General features: G+C 36.5%; 1 protein-coding gene across 3 annotated transcripts in view; it reads left to right on the top strand.

Annotated features, from left to right (window-relative positions):
- The window catches only part of SEC23IP (SEC23 interacting protein), a 61,299-nt gene extending 43,747 nt beyond the window's left edge, over nucleotides 1-17,552 (top strand). Inside the window, exons 13-19 of one of the 3 annotated variants that reach the window (XR_012657038.1) lie at nucleotides 1,449-1,646; nucleotides 2,299-2,454; nucleotides 3,334-3,436; nucleotides 4,480-4,665; nucleotides 5,669-5,831; nucleotides 7,602-7,673; nucleotides 11,166-11,248. Coding sequence is in view for 2 of the 3 variants with exons in the window: in XM_032775598.2 (XP_032631489.2) it covers nucleotides 1,449-1,646; nucleotides 2,299-2,454; nucleotides 3,334-3,436; nucleotides 4,480-4,665; nucleotides 5,669-5,831; nucleotides 11,166-11,247 (888 nt within the window). In the remaining variant the exon portion in view is untranslated. Of the gene's footprint in view, nucleotides 1-1,448; nucleotides 1,647-2,298; nucleotides 2,455-3,333; nucleotides 3,437-4,479; nucleotides 4,666-5,668; nucleotides 5,832-7,601; nucleotides 7,674-11,165; nucleotides 11,267-14,757 lie in introns of those variants that run through there. The other 2 variants (XM_032775598.2, XM_075072506.1) reach the window with 2 other exon arrangements.
- The last annotated feature ends 1,902 nt before the right edge of the window (nucleotides 17,553-19,454 follow it).

Here is a 19,454-nt window from a genome sequence, read left to right as displayed (position 1 = left end):
TTTACATTGTTTTATTTTTGAATGCAGTTACTTTTTGTACATAATTCTACATTTGTAAGCTCAGATTTCATGATAAAGAGATTGCACTGCAGTACCTGTATTAGGTGAATTGAAAAATACTATATATTTATTTTTTATTACAAATATTTGCACAAAATAAAAAGTGAGCACTGTGCACGTTGTATTCTGTGTTGTAATTGAAATCAATATATTTGAAAATGTAGAAAACATCCAAAAATATTTAAATAAATGGTATTCTATTATTGTTTAACACTATAATTAATTGCGATTACTTTTTTAATCACTTGGCAGCCCTATATTTTATACTGTCAGAAAAATATATGAAATATGTTAGTCATCACAGGTGAAATATTCAGAAATGTCTAAGTCCAACTGAAAGTCCAATAGAATTCAGGTTCCCAACAGCAGTCAGATAGTGTCTTGTGGTCACTATTGGTCTGAAATAGATTTGAAAGTATGACGTAGGGGTGAAAGTTTCTCTCTCTACCTTAGTCCTTTCCCTGATTAATGCTTATATCTTTTTTGCACGTTCGCTATTAAATTTTTTTAATACTAGTTCTAAATATAACCTCATTTAATGATTGTGTTTTAATTGGTGCTTGTGAAAAATGTTTCTTTTCAATAGCAATGCCAAATTACTTCCTTCTTTAAATGGTTGATTTTCAACTCTTGAGAATAGCTGTTGGTCATCAGTGTGAAAATGCATTTATAATACGATATTCTAGATTGCTACCAACAACTAATTCTAGGTAGCTCAGTATTGGTATCAGTTCTTACAGCACTTAATTCAGAATGAGGTGGTCTGCAGTTTAATCATTTTATAACTTAGACTCTCAGGTATTCTGTCACTTCTACTATAAGCTGATATTGTCATAGTAATCGCTTTCTGTGCTTTTTGTAAATGAGAATGAACAAAACTGCCTCATTTGTTCAAATATTGAACTGATTTCATGCTATAAACAATACTTGTTTTGAAGATAGATGAAAGAATTCCTCCATCCATCAGTTTTCTGTCACTCTTCCTAACACAAACTTAAAATAAATGTTAACACATTCAGTGACTTGGCAACCAGTTACCATCAACTAGAAGAATAAAAGAATGTGGTGGTTGCTTCATTGGGTCATATGGCACATATTCTGAGTTTTCATGCTATGGTACTTTATTTGGCTACCTGCAAGCGTTGATGATAGTTGTTCCGTAGAATCCTCTGTGCAGGTTCCCACAGTGCTCCATAAGGAAGGTTGGTAGAAAGAGGCAAAAAACAAACAAACAAAGGTGTGTGGGGTGGGATGTGTGTATGCTTTTCTGGGATCTGAAACAGACCAAATGTAAATGCATAAGGTACATCTGAAAGCCCAAGATAGGGACTGAGAAAAGTTTCCAAAGCAATAAAGTTGTTCTGGTTTTGATAACTTTGTTTCAATAGGAAAAGAAAAAAGCATTAGCAGAAAAAAAAGCAGTGCAAACTCAGGAAGCTGCACAGAAAGCAAAAGAAGCAGTTACTTCTGTGGCCACTTCAGAACCTGATAGCCTACATGAGCGGTCAAAGAGAAGACTTCCTGTTGGTGCCTTGGTTTCTTCTGTGAACATTGACTATGAATATTTTGAAGTTGGTACTGGCCAGGTAAGATTGTTAATTAAAACATCTTATTTGAGAATAGTGCTATATACTAAAACAAAAAAATTAAAAACATCCCATTTCATTCTAGTCATGCGAAGAACTTGCGTATTTCTTGTTTTTCACTATAAGCGTGGGAGGTCTTGTTAAAGTTAGCATTAGGCTTTGCTTTCAGTATTGTGGCCACCGCAATTAATTTTATGCCTTCAGAGTGGCTAGAACTGACTCCATTCCCAAATCAAGGTCTCTTACGTTAAATCACAGCACCATGGACTGCCATAGTGTTGAATGATCATTTGGGTTTTCTTTGGATGCTTACACATTACCTTTGTTCTGCATCATTGTAGACCTGAAATTTGAATGATCTGTTCTTAATCTAAAGTTTTATTTTAAAAAAGTACACTGAAATGTTTCCTGTTAGTTTGACTTATCCTCATGTACTTTCCTGTAAGTTTTTCAAGGTGCCTTTCTAAGGCTTCTCTATGTAAGCCATATGGGCAGAATATCCCAGCAAATATCTGCCACCCTGCAATGTAAACTACCAGGTTGTTGGATGTTTGCTGAGTCAGTCACCATCTTTCCTTTTTAGTTAGGCTTAAAGTGAATTGCCTGACATTTGAGATGGCGTTTGTTTGATTTGATTGCTTTGTGCTGCTAGGTTTCTGTGGCTTACAGTGTGCTAGACTTCGAACCAGAGAATTTCTTTGCCCTGGGTTCTCCAATTGGTGTGTTTCTTTCTGTACGAGGAGTGGAGAAGATTGATGAGAACTATAGACTTCCTACCTGCAAAGGATTCTTCAATATTTATCATCCAGTGAGTGCGAAGTACCTGTGAGATTGGATTTCTAGTAATTTAGATGAAAGGAAGGTGGGAGAACTGCATTTGAACTTCTTAACACACCAAAAGTAATTTTAAACAGTTGCAATTACCCTTGGTTATTTCTGAACCTCTACAGAAAATAAGTAGCTGGTTGTAAGTCATGTACTTAATACCTAGCCCAATTACCTTGCCACCTGCCCTCTTCGCTTTCCAAAGCCAAAATAATAATCTTACTGAGAATCTGTTTTCTATCATGTGACTTTTAGAGTGCTCTTTGTCTTCCTCCACTTCTGATGTTCACATCGAGATTTGGAAATGCTTTGTTGTTGTTGTTGTGAAATAAAATAGATTTATCTTTCTCTTCATCTCCATCTTGTCATGTTACAACCAGTATACCAGCTATATGAAATACTGACAACTGGGGAAAATTTGAGTTTATATCTTGACTCTGTGTTGCTTTCAACACAGTTGAGTAGTGTACTGCAAGATTTTGGGGTGTTTTGAATGATTACTGATATTTGTTAATTCTGTAGCAAGAGAAATCCTTTGTGCAATGGATGTATTATGTTAAAGAGCTGGGGCAAAATAATGTTCCTCTCTGCTATCATGTCCCTCTCCTAGAGTCTCTGAATCAAAGAGAAAAAACACTCATTGTGTTAATGAACCAGCAGTGATTTACAATTTAACTAAATATTAGTTCACTTGAGTTAACTGAAAAAGAGAGAATCTACAAATTGTCTTCACTAATTGTCAACAGGTTTCTTTAACTGAAATGTCACTAAAGTTTTGGATTATTAAATGTCAAATAATTTTAATTTATTTATTTAATTTATTTATTTATTTAATTTATTCTGGCTGTCTCTTTATTTACAGCTTGACCCAGTGGCTTATAGGATAGAACCTATGATTATTCCAGACTTGGACATAAAACCGGTTCTCATTCCACACCACAAAGGCAGAAAAAGACTTCATCTTGGTAAAATATTTTTTAATATGTATATTTTACTGTATATGTATAGTCTATGACTTTCTAACGCATCAGATATTGTAGGTCAACATTTTCAAAAGGGACTAATGATTTTTGGTGTCTTACTTCTTGTGGACCCAACTTGAGATGCTTTAAAGGGGCTGAATTTCAAAGGGCAGGTTCTCAGCGCTTTCTGAAATCAGGCTGTTTTAAAGTGTCTCAGATTGAGCACCCATAGTCTGTTTAGTTTTGAAAATATTAGCCCTTTTGTTAATTAAGGCTAACAGTCATCAACTAGTATCTTCACTAATGGGAGGTGTGTTTTTAATAGTTGCAGGTAATTGTCCTGTTCATATTAACTTCTTAAGATTCTGAGGATAAGTAGTAGTAGCCAAGTTAACTGGATCCCCAACTTGGTCCCCCAGTGCCTGCAACTCTGCCACTCCCACATATAGTTGAAAAATTAGACCTACCCTGGGTGGATGTTGATCCTCATGCTACTGAGCTAGCCAGCCTTTCTACTTGGTGTCACTGTGGAGTAGTCAAGAAAAGATACAGTACTTACTGAGACAGTAGTAATATCTAGGGCGTCAATCAGATTGGAGTCTTGACTCTTGTGTCTAACTCACATGCTCTTGGTTAAACTGACACATTTCAGGACTGTAAGGAACTTTTCCCAAGTTAGGTTGTCAGAGACCTGGAGGGAGTTCTGACTTCCTGTGGAGCTCTAGGAAGAAATTGTCTGGTTAGGATGAAGTGGCCATTTCCAACATATTTTTTCAGATTCTTAACATGTTATACTTTGTATTTGGTACTGTATTTCCTTGCCTTTTATTAAATTAAACTTTAACAGCATCTACTTCAAATGTGGGTGGCAAAATACTGCTTTCATAGTGAAGATGCTGTGTTCTATGTCGTCTCTTAATCAAAAGGAATAAGAGGCCTGGGCATATATGCATCAATAATTGGTGCCTTTGGCTAGTACTTTAAAAAAAAAAAATTGTGTTCACTTAACATTTTCACTAATAATCCTGATATTGTGATCTTTTTAGAGTTGAAAGATTCTCTCTCTCGTATGGGATCAGATCTAAAACAAGGTTTTATCAGCTCTTTGAAGAGTGCTTGGCAAACTCTTAATGAATTTGCACGTGCTCATACCTCTTCAACTCAGCTACAAGCAGAACTGGAGAAGGTAGCTAATCAAATTAAAGAGGAAGAAGAAAAACAAGTGGTAGAAGGTAGGCTGACATTTCATGGATATTTTCTTAGTACGCTAATCTCAGATTTTTTGAAACATCAAAGCTCAAACGAATATTAGAAATGTTAGATATTTAGTTAATTACAATTTGGTCTTGTCTAGGAAAACATACTTTTTCAGATTCTTAATATGTTATACTTTGTATTTGGTACTGTATTTCTTTGCCTTTTATTAAATTAAATTTTAATAGCATCTACTTCAAAGGAGTCTTTGATTAGTGTAATCTTACAATTGAGCCTGATGTCAAGAGCAAGTTTCTAAATGTCTTGCCTTCACTCTTCTGTAAGAAAAATGAGTAAACAAATATTTAACATCTGTGGGATTTCTGCTTTTTAATTAAGCTCTACTGCCTAGAAGGCCAAGCTGAGTAATAAGACAAGAGTCACAAAGAGTGGATGTGGTGAAACTGAAATGAACACTGTGTCTAAGTAATAGATATTGCCTTCTACAAACATTAATCTCTTGGGAGGTTGGGGGCTTGATTCCTGCCTGCTATCACTTTTCTGACAGGTGTTATTTACCATTGTATGCTTTTTTATTTCTGGGTAGAATGAAGAAACACTTCCTTGGTCTCTCACAATCAATTAAGGATGGTCATTGCTGCTGCAGAAACAGATTGAAACAATTCATTTTTATGGTTATTAGCCGTACTGCTGCATGATAGAATGAAACCATATAAATGGATAGTGAGACGTAGTTCTTAATTACTTATCTAATATCTTGCAGAGACTCTGTGCTTCAAGGTTGCACTATTATTTAAATTTATAATAAAAAGAAACCGAGGCCCCCATTTGTAATAATAAGCCACATAGAAAACATTAAAGGACTTATTTGTGTTTTATTCCACAGTTGAATTGAGGCTACTACTGTCTTCCCAGAAACTAATGTAGAAAATGGTGGCATCCTTTTTCTAGTCATAGAATCAAGCAGTAATAAAGGGTTGATCTTGTGACTGACTTCAATATTAAAACTATCAATTCTAGCTGAAAAGACTGCCGAAAGTCCAGATCTTTTGAAGGATGAGGATTTCTTAGGAAAGGTCGGGATGCTAAATGGAGGACGTCGTATTGACTATGTTCTACAGGAAAAACCAATAGAAAGTTTCAATGAATACCTTTTTGCTCTACAGAGTCACTTGTGTTATTGGTAAGAATTACATATTCTTTTCTGTAATTCCATAAATTTTACTTTTCCAATGTAGTTATATATATTTAATTCAGTTTACTTAATTACCAGTTCTCTTCCTCTTATTTTGTATAGTTTATCTGCGACCAGCGTGACAATAACAAGAATGCTGCTGTTTGTTTCTATCATTTTCTTTATGAAAATTCGGAGGATCACTCTGACAAATGTCATGCTATAGAGCTTAATTTTCCAGACTTTTTTTTTATTTTATTTTATTTTTTAATTTTGACAGAAATAGCAGTGTTCTACACAGTATCATACTGAAGAAAAATCCTGATCAGGTGTGGTAGAAAGGGGGATATCGGTTGGAGTAGGTTAGAAACAATACAAGCTATGCTGGATTTTTACTAATGAGTGCGCACCTTCAATTTTGGCATGGCTTTGCTGGTGCACAGTGGTTAAAGAAAGGTTGCCTTTGATACAGTACTATAAAGAGAAGGAATGGCCCAGTTGTTAAGAGTCTAACCTGGCACTTGGGAGGACCTGGGTTTGGTGAATCTATACAGGCTCCTGTCAGCCTGGGCAAGTCCCAAAGAACCATTTTCAAAACCAAACTCAAAGGGATTCTTACAAATTAGCTTAGGCTCTGAAGTCAGTTAAGTGCTTTTAAAATTTTTACCCTTAGTCTCTGCCTCAGTTCCTCATTTGTCAAATGGGGATAATACCATTTCCGTGCCTTATAGGGAGTGTTGTGAAGAGGAATAAAGATTATGCAGTGCTCAGATAATACGGTAAAATTGTAGAAGTGAAGGACTGGAAAGGACCTCAGTAGGTCATCTAGTCCAGTCCCCTGATGTCAAGGCAGGACTAAGTAATAACTAAACCATTCCTGACAGGTGTTTTTGTCTAATCCGTTCTTAAAATCCTCCAGTGACGAAGACTCCATAACCTCCCTAGGCAGTTTGTTCCAGTGCTTAGCTACCCTGACAGAAGTTTTTCCTAATGTCCAACCTAAGCCTCCCTTGTGGCAATTTTAGGCTCATTGTTTCTTGTCTTAGCCTGAGAGGTTAAGGAGAACAATTTTTCTTCTTCCTCCTCGTAACAACCTTTTATGTACTTAAACTGTTATGTCCCCTCTGTCTTCTCTTCTCCAGAAGAAACAGACCCAGATTTTTCAATCTTTCCTTGTAGGTCATATTTGCTATATCTTTAATTCTTTGTAGGGAGTCATTTCCCATTTTGTATGTGTGCAATTGATTGGTCCGTCCTAAGTGGAATTCTTTGCATATGTCCTTATTGAATTTCATTCTATTTACTTCAGACCATTTCTCCAGTATGTCCAGATCATTTTGAATTTTAAACCTATCCCCCAAAGCACTTGCAACCTCTCCCAGCTTGGTATCACCTGCAAACTTTGTAAGTGTACTCTCTGTGCCATTATCTAAATCCTTTATGAAGGTATTGAACAGACCCAGGACCAATCCCTGCAGAACCCTATTCAATATGCCCTTCCAACTTGATTTTGAACCACTGATGATTACTTTCTGGGAATGGTTTTCCAACCAGTTACGCAGCCACTTTATAGTCGCTTTATCTAGTCTATATTTCCCTATTTTATTAATGAGGAGTTCATGTAGGACAGTATCAAAAGTCTTATGAAGTCAAGATATATCACATCTACCATTTTACCCCATCCACAAGCTTGTTATCCTTTCAAAGAAAGCTATCAGATTGCTTTCACATGATTTGTTCTTTGCAAATCAGTGTTGACTCTTACTTATCACTTTACAGTAGAACCTCAGAGTTATGAACACCAGAGTTATGAATTGATCGGTCAACCACACACCTCATTTGGAACCGGAAGTATGCAATCAGGCAGCAGCAGAGACCAAAATATAAAGAGTACAGTACTTTGTTAAAAGTAAACAACTTAAAAAAAAAAAAAAAAAAAGTGGAAAGCAACATACAAAGCTGTATTATACATACAAATACATACAAAGCTGTATTAAGTCAGTGTTTAGTTGTAAACTATTGAAAGAATAATCATAATGTTGTTCAGAGTTACGAACATTTCAGAATTATGAACAACCTCCATTCCTGAGGTGTTCATAATTCTGAGGTTCTACTGTATTGTCTTCTAGGTGCTTGCAAATTGATTGCTTGATTATTTGCTCCATTATCTCTCTAGGTTCTGAAGTTAAACTGAGTAGTCTGTAATTCCCTGGGGTATTGTTATTCCCCTTTTTATAGATTGGCACTGTATTTGCCCTCTTCCATTGGGGTCATTTTAGTACCTAAGATAGCCAGCGAGTAGCAGCTATGTAATGTAGATCAGCTTGTCTTTTTGGAAGAAATATTCCTCTAATTCTCCAAATTTTGCAGCCTTGTGGAAAAGAAAACCATTACAGTGAACATGTTCTTTGCTTGAGGGAGACAGAGTTTATCATGTGTGTGGGCAACTAGCACTGAGAAATTGTATTCCTGAGGAGCACTGACTCTCTCTGAGTGAGACTCAGAATAACTTCTTCCCTTTACACTCTCTTGGAAGTATAAGTTGGTCACTCATAGTATTCCACATTTAATCAAACTTTCTGCCACTCTCTCTTCTTGTGACTAGCAAGGTCTTTTGTATCAAACAAAATATTAAAAGGTCCTTTGGATTTTATCTAAAGCTGACTAAACCATTGTTCATGTCAGCTTCTTGTTTCTTTTGGCACTGGTGTTAGATCAGGCTGCGTCCAAGAGAGCCATGTCTAAATGCTACTACTTGGCTGACCCACAGCTTCCAGGTCGTGTTAATCAGCACCTTAGCAGAGGTGCATCAGCCTCTGTTTCAAGCCTCAGACTCTTCTAACCTAGAGTATTGGCTTTGTTCAGCCACATGAAGTTCTGTACACATCGCTCAGAGACATTCTACTTAGGTTGTCCAGCTGCTAGGTCATCTGGCTAGTCTCTCTGAAGACATTACTACTTCAATTGAATCTCCTAGCATGAATTTAGCTTCAACCTTTTATAACAGCATCCTTAATCATCTGCCACCATGAGCCTCTACTCACCCCTGCTCCTGCACAAGCTGAGAATGGTTTTCATTGCTATTTAAATGGCCAACACTTCTCTTTCTGGACATCATGTTGTACCTGGATGAATAGTACTGTTTCTAGTGTGACTTATTTTTCTGGTGACATGTTTTGCACTGACTACATCTAGAGTTTCACCTGATATTTTAGAATGTGTGTGAGCTCCCTGGTATTCTGAAATCAGCCAGTTCTTTAGAAACCAATCTTTTTCTTTGGGGTTATCTTGGAATGTCACTCTCAGAAGTGTGTATGCACCTATCTTGGTAGCATTATCATTTATTTCTGAAATAACTGCTATTTTTCTGCGAAGAAACAAAAGTACATTCTTATCTCTCATATGATGCTTTGCCTTGACTTTCTCCCTATTCTGAACTTGGTGCACAAAAAAGATAAATGTAGCAAAGATAATTTTCAAGGTTAGGCAAGGACACCATGTTTGTTTTGACAGCTGCAGCTTTTCAAATGAAACCATTCCTGAAGAGATGACGAAAAAGCACTATAAGTAGCAAAACTTTATTGTGTGGGAATGAAAAATTGCAGGATATTAATGCTCAGTCATCAGATTTTAACATAAAGAAAAAGAATTGCCACAAATGGATCTTCCTTCAAAGCTTTGATATTTGTTATGATTTTTACTGCTGATGTACACAATGGTTTCAAAGCTGGTTTTTAGGATATAAAAAAGGAAATTTCAATTCCCCCATCATGTAATTGGCCATGCAAAACACCGTTACGTTATCTGGATTTTGAATGTAAAAAAATAATTAAAAAAAAAAAACCTCAAAAACTAATTTCATGCATTTCAGATGGTACAGATATAGAGTGACTTGCATGAAAAGCAATAACCCGTTGAAAGGAAAAAGGTGCCAATCTGTGTTCCCTCTTATGCATACTTAATTTCTCACTTTTGTGTATCTTAGATTTGTGCATTTTATTACCACAGTACAAACAGTACGTTTGAATAGACATGGGGTGTGGGATGACATTGACATTATGTAAATGGCATGTGATAGCTAACATGACTTGTGTACGACATGAACAACAACTGATCCTCAAACTGCCAAATGATTAGTTAACTGTATCTTTTTCTCTTGTTGCAAAGACCAGTTAGTATTTGGAAAAACAAAAATAAGCTAAAATTGTTCCTTCAAAACATTGGCCTTTTTTTGGCTGAGTGAAACTAGTACTGTTTGGTTTTACTATAATTTTCATAATAATAGAAACACAAGTAGCTTACTGCACTAGTTATCAGGTGTCACTGAAATAGGGTGACCAGACAGCAAATGAAAAATTGGGATAGGGAGTGGAGGATAAAAGGAGCCTATATAAGAAAAAGACCCAAAAATTGGGACTGTCCCTATAAAATCGGGACATCTGGTCATCATACACTGAAATGTCTTCAGACTATTGGAAAGTAAAAACTCTATAGAAATAATGGAAATTGTGTCTTGAAATAGGCAATGTTGTCCAGTGGTTAAACCAGAGGACTTGAAGTAATATCTCATGGGGCTTTTTAATGTTGATGATGTTTACATGGTGGTGAATTGATAGTTGATTGCATAGGAGGTGTTCTTATCAAGGCTCCAATCCTGATGGATGCCAGTTGTATCAACAGTTTGCTCTGGTGGTTCAGTTTCCCTAATCTAATCAATAATAAATTCCAGTGGTGAGTTCTTCTGCACAAGCCATCATTGTCTGGATTTTTTTTTATCTTTGTTTATTAATATTTGTGTAGTTTATGTTGTCCACAAGGTGGCAGTCTGTAGTTATTTTTTTCTATCTAAAGATTTGTTACTCTAATAGACTAAACCATGTTAAAGTACCTAATCAGTGCAGCATATAGTGGGTAATACCCAAAAATTCATATTGAAAAGTTTTCTCAGGAAGACATCAGTGAAATGAGTCAAACCTTCAGGAGGAGGAAACCCTGGCCTTGATCCCTTTGCCTGAAAGTTTGCTGCTTATTTTATCAGGGTATAATGTGGTTATTACCTGTATGCTGGATCTCTTTGTAAATATTTGAGCAATCATATAATTTCTGTTGCATTTTTAACTACATTTTTAAAGCAATGTATAAACAGCATTTCTTAGAGGGCAACATCCTTTAATATAGATCATAATCAGTCATAATTACACCTCTCTCTCACTCAGTTGCCTTCTGGCATGTTTGAAAAGATATGAAAGGGGCTTGTGCAATATTTGAACAACTCCTAGGACTTGTCTCAAGCCACAGAATGTTGCTTATAAAAAACAGCTAACAGACCCTTTTTATTCATAGGGAATCTGAAGACACAGCTTTGCTACTTCTCAAAGAAATCTATAGGACTATGAATATCAGTCCGGAACAGCCGCAACACTGATGTGTAGATATCTGAATTTGTAAGTTTTGCCCTCATACAAACTGCATGCACTTAAATCCTAGTATAATTTGGTGAACATGATTTTGGAGACCATTTTCTTTTTCTTTTCCCATCAAAGCTTACAGTGTAAAGAAAGCAGTTACAAAGTGTGTAATGTTGTTGCAATGTGTGAATTGTGGTTCTGGCTATAACGATCCTCCACCAACTGATGAAAGTTGTGCATGTGTGTAGTACGGAGAGGATAGGAAGAGTAGAATTACTTACATTCTGAAGTGTTGTGCCCAGGCAAATACGTAATATAGACATACAAGCAATACAGCTTGAGAATTGCAGCGTAAATAATTGCCCCAAAAGACACTAGCTCATTTTAAAAGGAACCAAAATAATAAGCTGCATCTCAGAATAAAAATATCTTCAGTACATGGCAGTTTTAAAGTAGTAAGTATCCCAAATGAGGGTCCTCATTCTAAGAGTTTCTTCCACTGAGCACTTGGAGCCAGAGTCTGAATTCAAGGTGATAATGAAAATATCATTTTGGTTACTATCCTGTTGTTTTTCCTGGGTTTTGTGTTAATTGTTAAAATCAAAGCAACCAAGACGTAACAGAACTGTAGAAATTAATGAAACAAATAGTTTTTCTCTTTGGCAGTGACTCAGGCTGTCTACACTGGCACTTTTGTTGGAAAAGCTTTTTTTGGTCAGCGTTGTGAAAAAAACCACTCCACTTACTGACATACGTTTCACTGACAAAAGCACCAGTGTGGACAGCGCAATGTTGGTGGGTGACGCTCTCCTGCCAATATAGCTACCGCTGGTCGTTGGGGATAGTATAATTATGCCAACAGGAGAACATTCTCCCATCAGCATAGAGCGGCTACACAGGAGACCTTACAGCGATGCAGCTGTAGCAGTACTTGCTACCATTGTCAGGCACTGACTATTATGGACGTGGAGGTATTAAAATATATAGAGAGAAATCATCTTTGCTCCCAGAAAACTTGCTGACATTCTGTGTGAATGTTCTGGAAAGTTACCCCTTTAGACAGCAGTTATCGATGCTTTCCTCATTTTCAGAAGTGCACGAAAATCAAGAGAGGACAGTATCCTTCCTTATTAAAAGCACAGATGGGGTCAAAATACTCAATCTGTGGGAGAGTATATGAACTTTTATAGGAGTATCCCAGATGCCTGTACGCTGCTAGACAATCTTAATAGATTTTTGTTACAGAATGTTCCTGCTGCTAGTGTACTAAATACCCCCACTGGTAATCAGTTAAACTGGCTAGTGGTACCAGCCTAATGTCGTCCCGCTCCACTGAAGTATGTCATAGCTGATTGACTGCACTTTAAGTGTATCAAAGTAAAAAGGAAAAACACACTTGAAACTATTGCCTAGCAACACAACTGCTTATATCAATTGTTAAATGCCATCTACAGCATCTCACATCATCATAGTTGTAATGTTGCACTCTTGGCTTGTGTCTCTTATAGTATATCCTTATAGGTTAAAATCCTTACTCACCTGTTCTCGCTACAGAATGGCTGTTTTTAAACCCTACATAATTTTGTTTGTTTCATGGCAAATCATTCTACAACAAACTCATTCCTAGTTCCTGGTGTGCAGGCTGGAACACTCTTTCATTAAGATGCACGCACAGTATCGCTCATGGGAAAGAGCACGGATGTAGAGTATATCACAGTCTATTGCTGTTTGCTAATGAGCAAGTCAAGAGTGTCTGTACAGTTGCAGCAGCTTCAGGAGTTGCTCAGAGCTCTCCCATCCCTTGCTTGGCTAGCCAGCAAACATATGAAACCACATTTCAAATAGTAATGTCCTGGATGGCAAAACAATCCAGGCCCTTTGGTACATTTGTTATTTTTATTTCAGAGACAAGAAATAGCTCTCTGCTTGTACTATCTAAAAAGTCTTTGCAAAATCCTGCTCCTCTAGGAAAAGTAAGCATTTTTCCCAGGCCAGCATGACCAGTCATGTTCTGCAGAATCTAAGCAGTTATTCTTCCCATAGTTGCAAAAAAAAACCCCCTCTTTAAAACAGGTACTGATGAGTGCAACTGGTGCTGTAGCTGCTATGTTAGGGAAACGTGCTGAGGTAGCTGTGAGGAGCCTGAGCGGCTGAGATGGCCAGTATAGTTTTGAAAAGTCTCTGCTGAATGACAATAGATTTGGGAAACTGAATTGTGGTGTGGGAAAATTAGAGAAGATACTGCTAGAGATGGAGAGAGCAGAGAGTGGTGAATTAAGTGGAATGATGCTCAGTGGGTAGAGGGATGAATGGGGTTGAATTAAATTTAGCAGGTTGGTGATTGAGGTAGGAGGTGATTATTAAGTGAATTACGGAATGATCAGTGCAATACAGAAGCTGATGTGAAGTGTTTGTGAAAGTAGAAAGAGAACAATTGGTATGAAGTGTCCAAGGAGGCATGAGTGTATGAGTGTAGTTGTGTGTGATGTTATTTGACAAGGCTGGGCCAATGGTGGAGCTTTTTTTGGTTGGTTTGTTTGTTTGTTTTTTCATCTGGGCCGGTGATAAAAAAATAAAATAAATAAAAATATTAGCTATGCTTGGGATTGGTTGGCATAATAATCAGTGAGTAGCTTCCAAGATCTGGCAGTCAGCTGTGACCAAAGGCATCTAAACCATGGGAAAATATCTTCCAGCCCTCTCATCTAACGTGAGTATTCTGCTTTGTCTTCTTGAAGTTACTCTTTGGTAAACAATATTGTAAAATTCACAGAATTTTTTGTAGGATGTTTGCATGCTTAGAATAACAGAAGTATAGCCGGTATGGCCTAGTTAAATAGAAATGTATGTTACATTAAGATTTAATCATTTTTACATAATATGTTACTTTGTATGCTTGGTATTTATTTGCACTTGCTTGTCATTTTTGTGCCCTCTAAATATTTGTAATCAGAGAGTTCTTGCAGGCAACTTTATGCCCTACTTGTATTTTTAGTTCTTTTATAATGGGTCCTCCAAAGTGCACGATACTCAAGTTAATATAACTTTGTAATCAGCTCCCACGCACATCCTATAAAATGAGTTAAAGGGTATGCTTACACATATGGGCACAGTAGCTAGTCCAACTGTACAGTGATCCCATGATCAGAAATCAAGATCCAGTATCAAGGGCTCAATTTTGTTGATATTTAGGAATAAATTCAATCATCATTGTGGGGGATTAACATAAATCTCCCATTAGTGCAACGTTGCAGTACTCCCATCACCCCAATTTGAAATCATAACTCCCATCATCAGAAAGATTCCTGTTCGTGGTGGTGGTGGTGTTCTTTGGGGGGGGTGGGGAAATAGGCCTTAGGGTATTACATTTTTATAAAATGATGAGAGGTGAGTGGGGGGGGGGTTTTAATCTTTTTCTCTTTGAAAATGAACGTTAGTGTGTTTAGTTTGAACATAGTAGCACTACTGCAAGACGAGGAAGTTCAGTTTCACCTTTCCTGTTTTTGTTTTTGTTTTTCTCTGCACAGCATATCTAATGTTCCAACAGGCTTGCTGACAGCACATTTTGAGGAACCTCCAGTATTTCTCTAGTCACACATGACAAGAATCTGAATTACAACAGCATTTTTTTTCTTCAGTCCAGAGCTCTTTGATTTAGATAATGCCTTCTGGTTTCACTCACGATTGTTTCACAGTTTTAAAATTATCAGCACCACGGTTTGGGAAGCATAATTGGAATGACACCATTTAGTTGTACTGTTGCCAAACTTTGACCAATGAAGAAATATTCATGGCATGCAAATTATTATTTTTCTTCTTGAGCTACCTTGTCTGTTAGGTGTCAAACATGTATTTTCTATGAAGGCAGTATGTTCTTTATTAAAGAAAGGACTTGTTGAGACACAGCAATAATCTGCTTTTTTTAAAAAATGCGTTTCCACTTTTAAAACAGAATGTGAATTTTAGTTGTAAGCTGCTTTACATCAAGCCTTCTGTATTTGCTAAAACCAGCAGCCAGAATGACTTTCTTACTACTGTGGGTTCAGTGCTGAGATTTTATAAAAGCTTTTTAACTCTCTGACTGCTTTGCACTGGAGATAAAATGATCTTTTGTTGTAGAAAACATAGAGATTTGTTACAGTTAGTTCAGCAGTCACATCTCTTGGAATGTAACTGATGTAGCGAACAAAGAGGGATGAGTCAAACAACATTTCATTTTGGTAATTAACTGTTCATGTGGCCTGGTGGCTGCTCTACCTGAAAACTAAAATCATGACATTGACCTCGGAAAGTTAAGTTCTCTCACTCAGGCATGTGAATGTAGAGCCTCTTATATTTAGCTCCAAGCTTGAAACAGCCAATGCCAAGATCTGTGATCCATATTCTATTTTCATCTAGTGAAATCAGTGGAGTTGTATGGGGTGAGGTCTTCTGGATCAGTGTCTCTGAACGCTGGGCTTCTGTAGCTTTCTTCTGGCAGCATCTTTAATGCAATTACTTAACCTGTAGTGCTGACAACATTTGCTTCTGTTACTGCAGTAAGGACATTTTGCTAATGTTTACATTCTAAGTTCTTATGGAACACAGTGACTTTTTTGAGTATATGTAAAATGCACATTTTTGTGTGTATATTTTGGTTAGTATAATTAAAAGATGCTGTAATACCAATGAATCTGTACTGCAAGCTTTTGTAGTTATCTCAACATTGAATGTTTCCTTCTCTCACTTAATGAGAAGGATCTTGTATGCTTTTGGTGTCACTTCTCCTATTCTGAATATTCAGGATTACGTTTAGTACAGTAGTTTCCCTTCAATTTTTTTCGTTAAGGTAGAATAAATTTTGCCAAGATATGTCAGATGGACCAGTCTCTTGGCTGATGTCACAATGAGTGGAAAAGCCCAAGCCCTTCAGTAAATCCTGTATTAAAGATAAGTTTCCCAACAGATTTCAGACCTCTATAATTGGTATTCAGATCATGTAGCCTATAGTGCTGGATAAAATACCAAAGAATGAAAGATGTATCGGTTTTCAAGAATCTACAACAATGATGAATGTGTACTTTGTGTTGAAGTGAGTACATAAAGGCAACCTAAATAAATTTAATGAAAAAATGTCCAGAGAGTGTTTGATATGACTTATCACTCTGAATCTAAGGGAAGATGCTCTTGGGAATTCAGCTTGCTTTTTGCTTGTATATTATTTGTTCATTACTGTGAAAGGAAATTACTGTTGAAAACAGATTAAGCAGTTAGTCACTTAAAATAGATATGTTACTTTTTGAACTTGGATATTTTAAATCCATTAACTATTTTTAATTCCAAGCAATGTAAGAATTTTGTCTTGATAGTCTGAAATAAGCAATTATTTCAGGGTAAAAAATTCTGACTGGAATCTTAGACTTATGTGGAATCGCCACCATTTGAACCACCTAAAGTGTGAATTATATTCTGAAAAGTGACTGTTTTAAAAGTTGCACATTAATCATCTTGTATGTATGCTTTCTTCTGTATGTATTCAGTCATTTCTGCTTACTGCAGTGACAGAAGTTTCTGCTTTTAAATCCTATTGGCTCTGCTGAAATAGCACACTGGATTCTGTTCCATGTTGTAACTTGTAACTTAGTAAACATTTCTGTTGGTGAAGCACAACAGTACAGACCTTTTGGAGGGAGTGGGATATAATTTGGCCAGCAGAAACTTTAATCATGTAGAAGGAGAGGGAAAACCCAGCTTGATTTTTCCAATCCAATTTTCAGAGTTACTCTCTAGAGGCAAAAATATCCTTTCTAGTAAACCAAGGACAAAGATCTGCAAGTCAGAGACACAATAAACATGGAACCCCGTAATGTCAGAGAAGAATATCCATTTAAATCTAGGCAGAAACAGAGCACTAGAAAATGCACTATGGGGAGCAAAGGGCACTGGCAAGAGAGTGTGTTATATTACCTTATAACTGACTCCTGTAATATTTGTTTTTCCTTTAGAACTCTGGATTACTAGCTACATAGGCTGTAAGCTTTCTGGGGCATTTTTGTGGAGACTGTGTATGGTGCCTACCACAGTGGGGGCCTTGTTCCTGACTGGAACCTCTAGTTGTTGTTGTTGAAGTAGAAAATCTCCTTCAGAATAATAATAAACATATAACCACTTAAAAAGTTTATTATAAAAGTGTTATCCTCAAGACAATATATTTGGTGCACCGTATATTATAGGCTTCGTCTTGCTCCCATTTACATCTAGGGCAAAACTCCATGGACTTAAATGGAGATAGGGATTGGGCTCCATGTACTTTTCTTTAAATAAAAATCCGTTTGCTTTTCCACTACTATTGTTCCAAAATATTTTATCCAATGGAATACAATTCATCTTCACCTTGTAATATTGATTTTCTTTTCTTTCGTGCAGCCTAGTGCACGGCTACTATACCACCTCACTGCTTTTTTATATCTACATAGTCGGCTCATACACACATCTGCCACCTCTTAATCCCTTCCTAATATTCTCCAGTTCAGCATATTACATCACTTGTTTTGTCAGTCTGAACTAGATTCCTATTCTCTCACTTCTTCAAATCCCATTATTAGCTTTGAACTGAACTATCCATCTAATAATTCAAAGGTTGTCATTGTAATCTGAAAGTATTATTTAACCTAATAACCTGGTTCAGTAATGTTTCCCTAATTCTGTATCCATTGTCCTCTGATGAAAGCACCATTTGCTTCTGACAAGGATACAGAAATCACACACACTTCTAAGCTGGCCATCACCAAAGTATTTGGGCACCATGACTTAAATTTAGAAATAATTTAGCACCAAGAAAGGGCACAAAAGCATGTAATATTGAAACTTTAATATTAGAATACTTGATAGTAATCCCTAAGCCTTTTAAATTAATTGCTTATTTTTACTTTATTTCTTTGTTTCTCTGCGTTTAGTTTCCTAGTGTTTAGTTCATTAAGGCCCTTTCCTATGGCTGTACTGTGTCTGAATTTTACTAACTAAGGTATGATGTCAGCCTTTCTAAATTTTGGGTTTTTTTCTCGCCCTGCCTCTGGGCTTATTACAGCATTTGATGTCAAACAGAAAGTTGGAGAAAAAGGCTTTATAACTAATTGGGCTTTAATTTCTTGACAGTCCTCTGGGGTCATATGAAGCCTGTTGGTCTCTGTATAGTTTTCAGCTATATCATCTGACCTGTATGAACTTGCCTGTTGCAATTTTCCTTAGAAATAACCTTAATGCTGGTAAGAGACTTGGATGTATGTGGTTTGATTTTGGTGACTTATTGACTTTTGAGGCTTTTCTGATGATACTAACATATCTTTTCACATGGAAGCAGGACCCGTAAAGTTTCCTTTATTGTTTTTTTTCCTTACTGTGTGTCCATGTTTTATTTTCTTAAAATTGGTCCTGAATGCTGGCTGTGTTGGCAAGGGGACATTGAAGATAGAGGATGGACTAAAGATCATCGAGGCACTTGTTTAAAAATACAAAAGGTGACATGGATTTTTGCAAAAAGAGAAGGAAGGAAAAATTAGCTTTAATAATTTGAATGTAAGTATAGAGGATATGAGCCCTAATGCTGAAGTGATGATATAATTGTATAATTTCCAGTCTCCAAAGATGTTGAAAAATGGAGCAAAAATGCAAAAATCACTAGTTTTGCAGCACATATTTTTTAAAATCTCCAATTTTTACTCTGAAAATCCCAAGGAAAAGGATACAAGGAATGCTAAGACTCCCATTCTCAATTTTTTTTTCAAGTTTCCATGCTGCTTCTCTGTTATTTTTGCTATCTTTGCTGAACAGCTCTGCTCTGTATTCAGATATATTTATTTAACGCCACTTTTTAAATAGATTTTTTTTGAAAAATAGTCAATTCCAATCAATTTCTTTTCATACGTAGTACGTAACGTTCCCTTACTCTGCTGTCTTGTATTCACCATTTGCTACTATTTTAAATGCACCTGCAAAAAGGTTCCATTTGTGCGATACTCTATTCACTCAGTCCCACCTGTTCACAGCATATAGAATCCACTGCCAGGGCAAGTAGTGGAAGGAGCTAACACTGTAACTTGGATTAGTGTCCACGTAGCTAAACTCTAACAGAGAATTACTACTGAGTCTCACAAAGTACTGAAAATTTACTCGTATTTCTTCCTGTTCTTTCTTTAGCTTCAACTTAAAACATCTTCTGATCTTGTGCATTGATCAACAGATTAAG

Source organism: Chelonoidis abingdonii, chromosome 15 (assembly GCF_003597395.2).
Source record: "Chelonoidis abingdonii isolate Lonesome George chromosome 15, CheloAbing_2.0, whole genome shotgun sequence".
In the NCBI taxonomy this organism is placed as follows: domain Eukaryota; kingdom Metazoa; phylum Chordata; order Testudines; family Testudinidae; genus Chelonoidis; species Chelonoidis abingdonii.
Note: the sequence above shows the minus strand (reverse complement) of the source record. Positions and strands in the feature narration are given on the sequence as shown.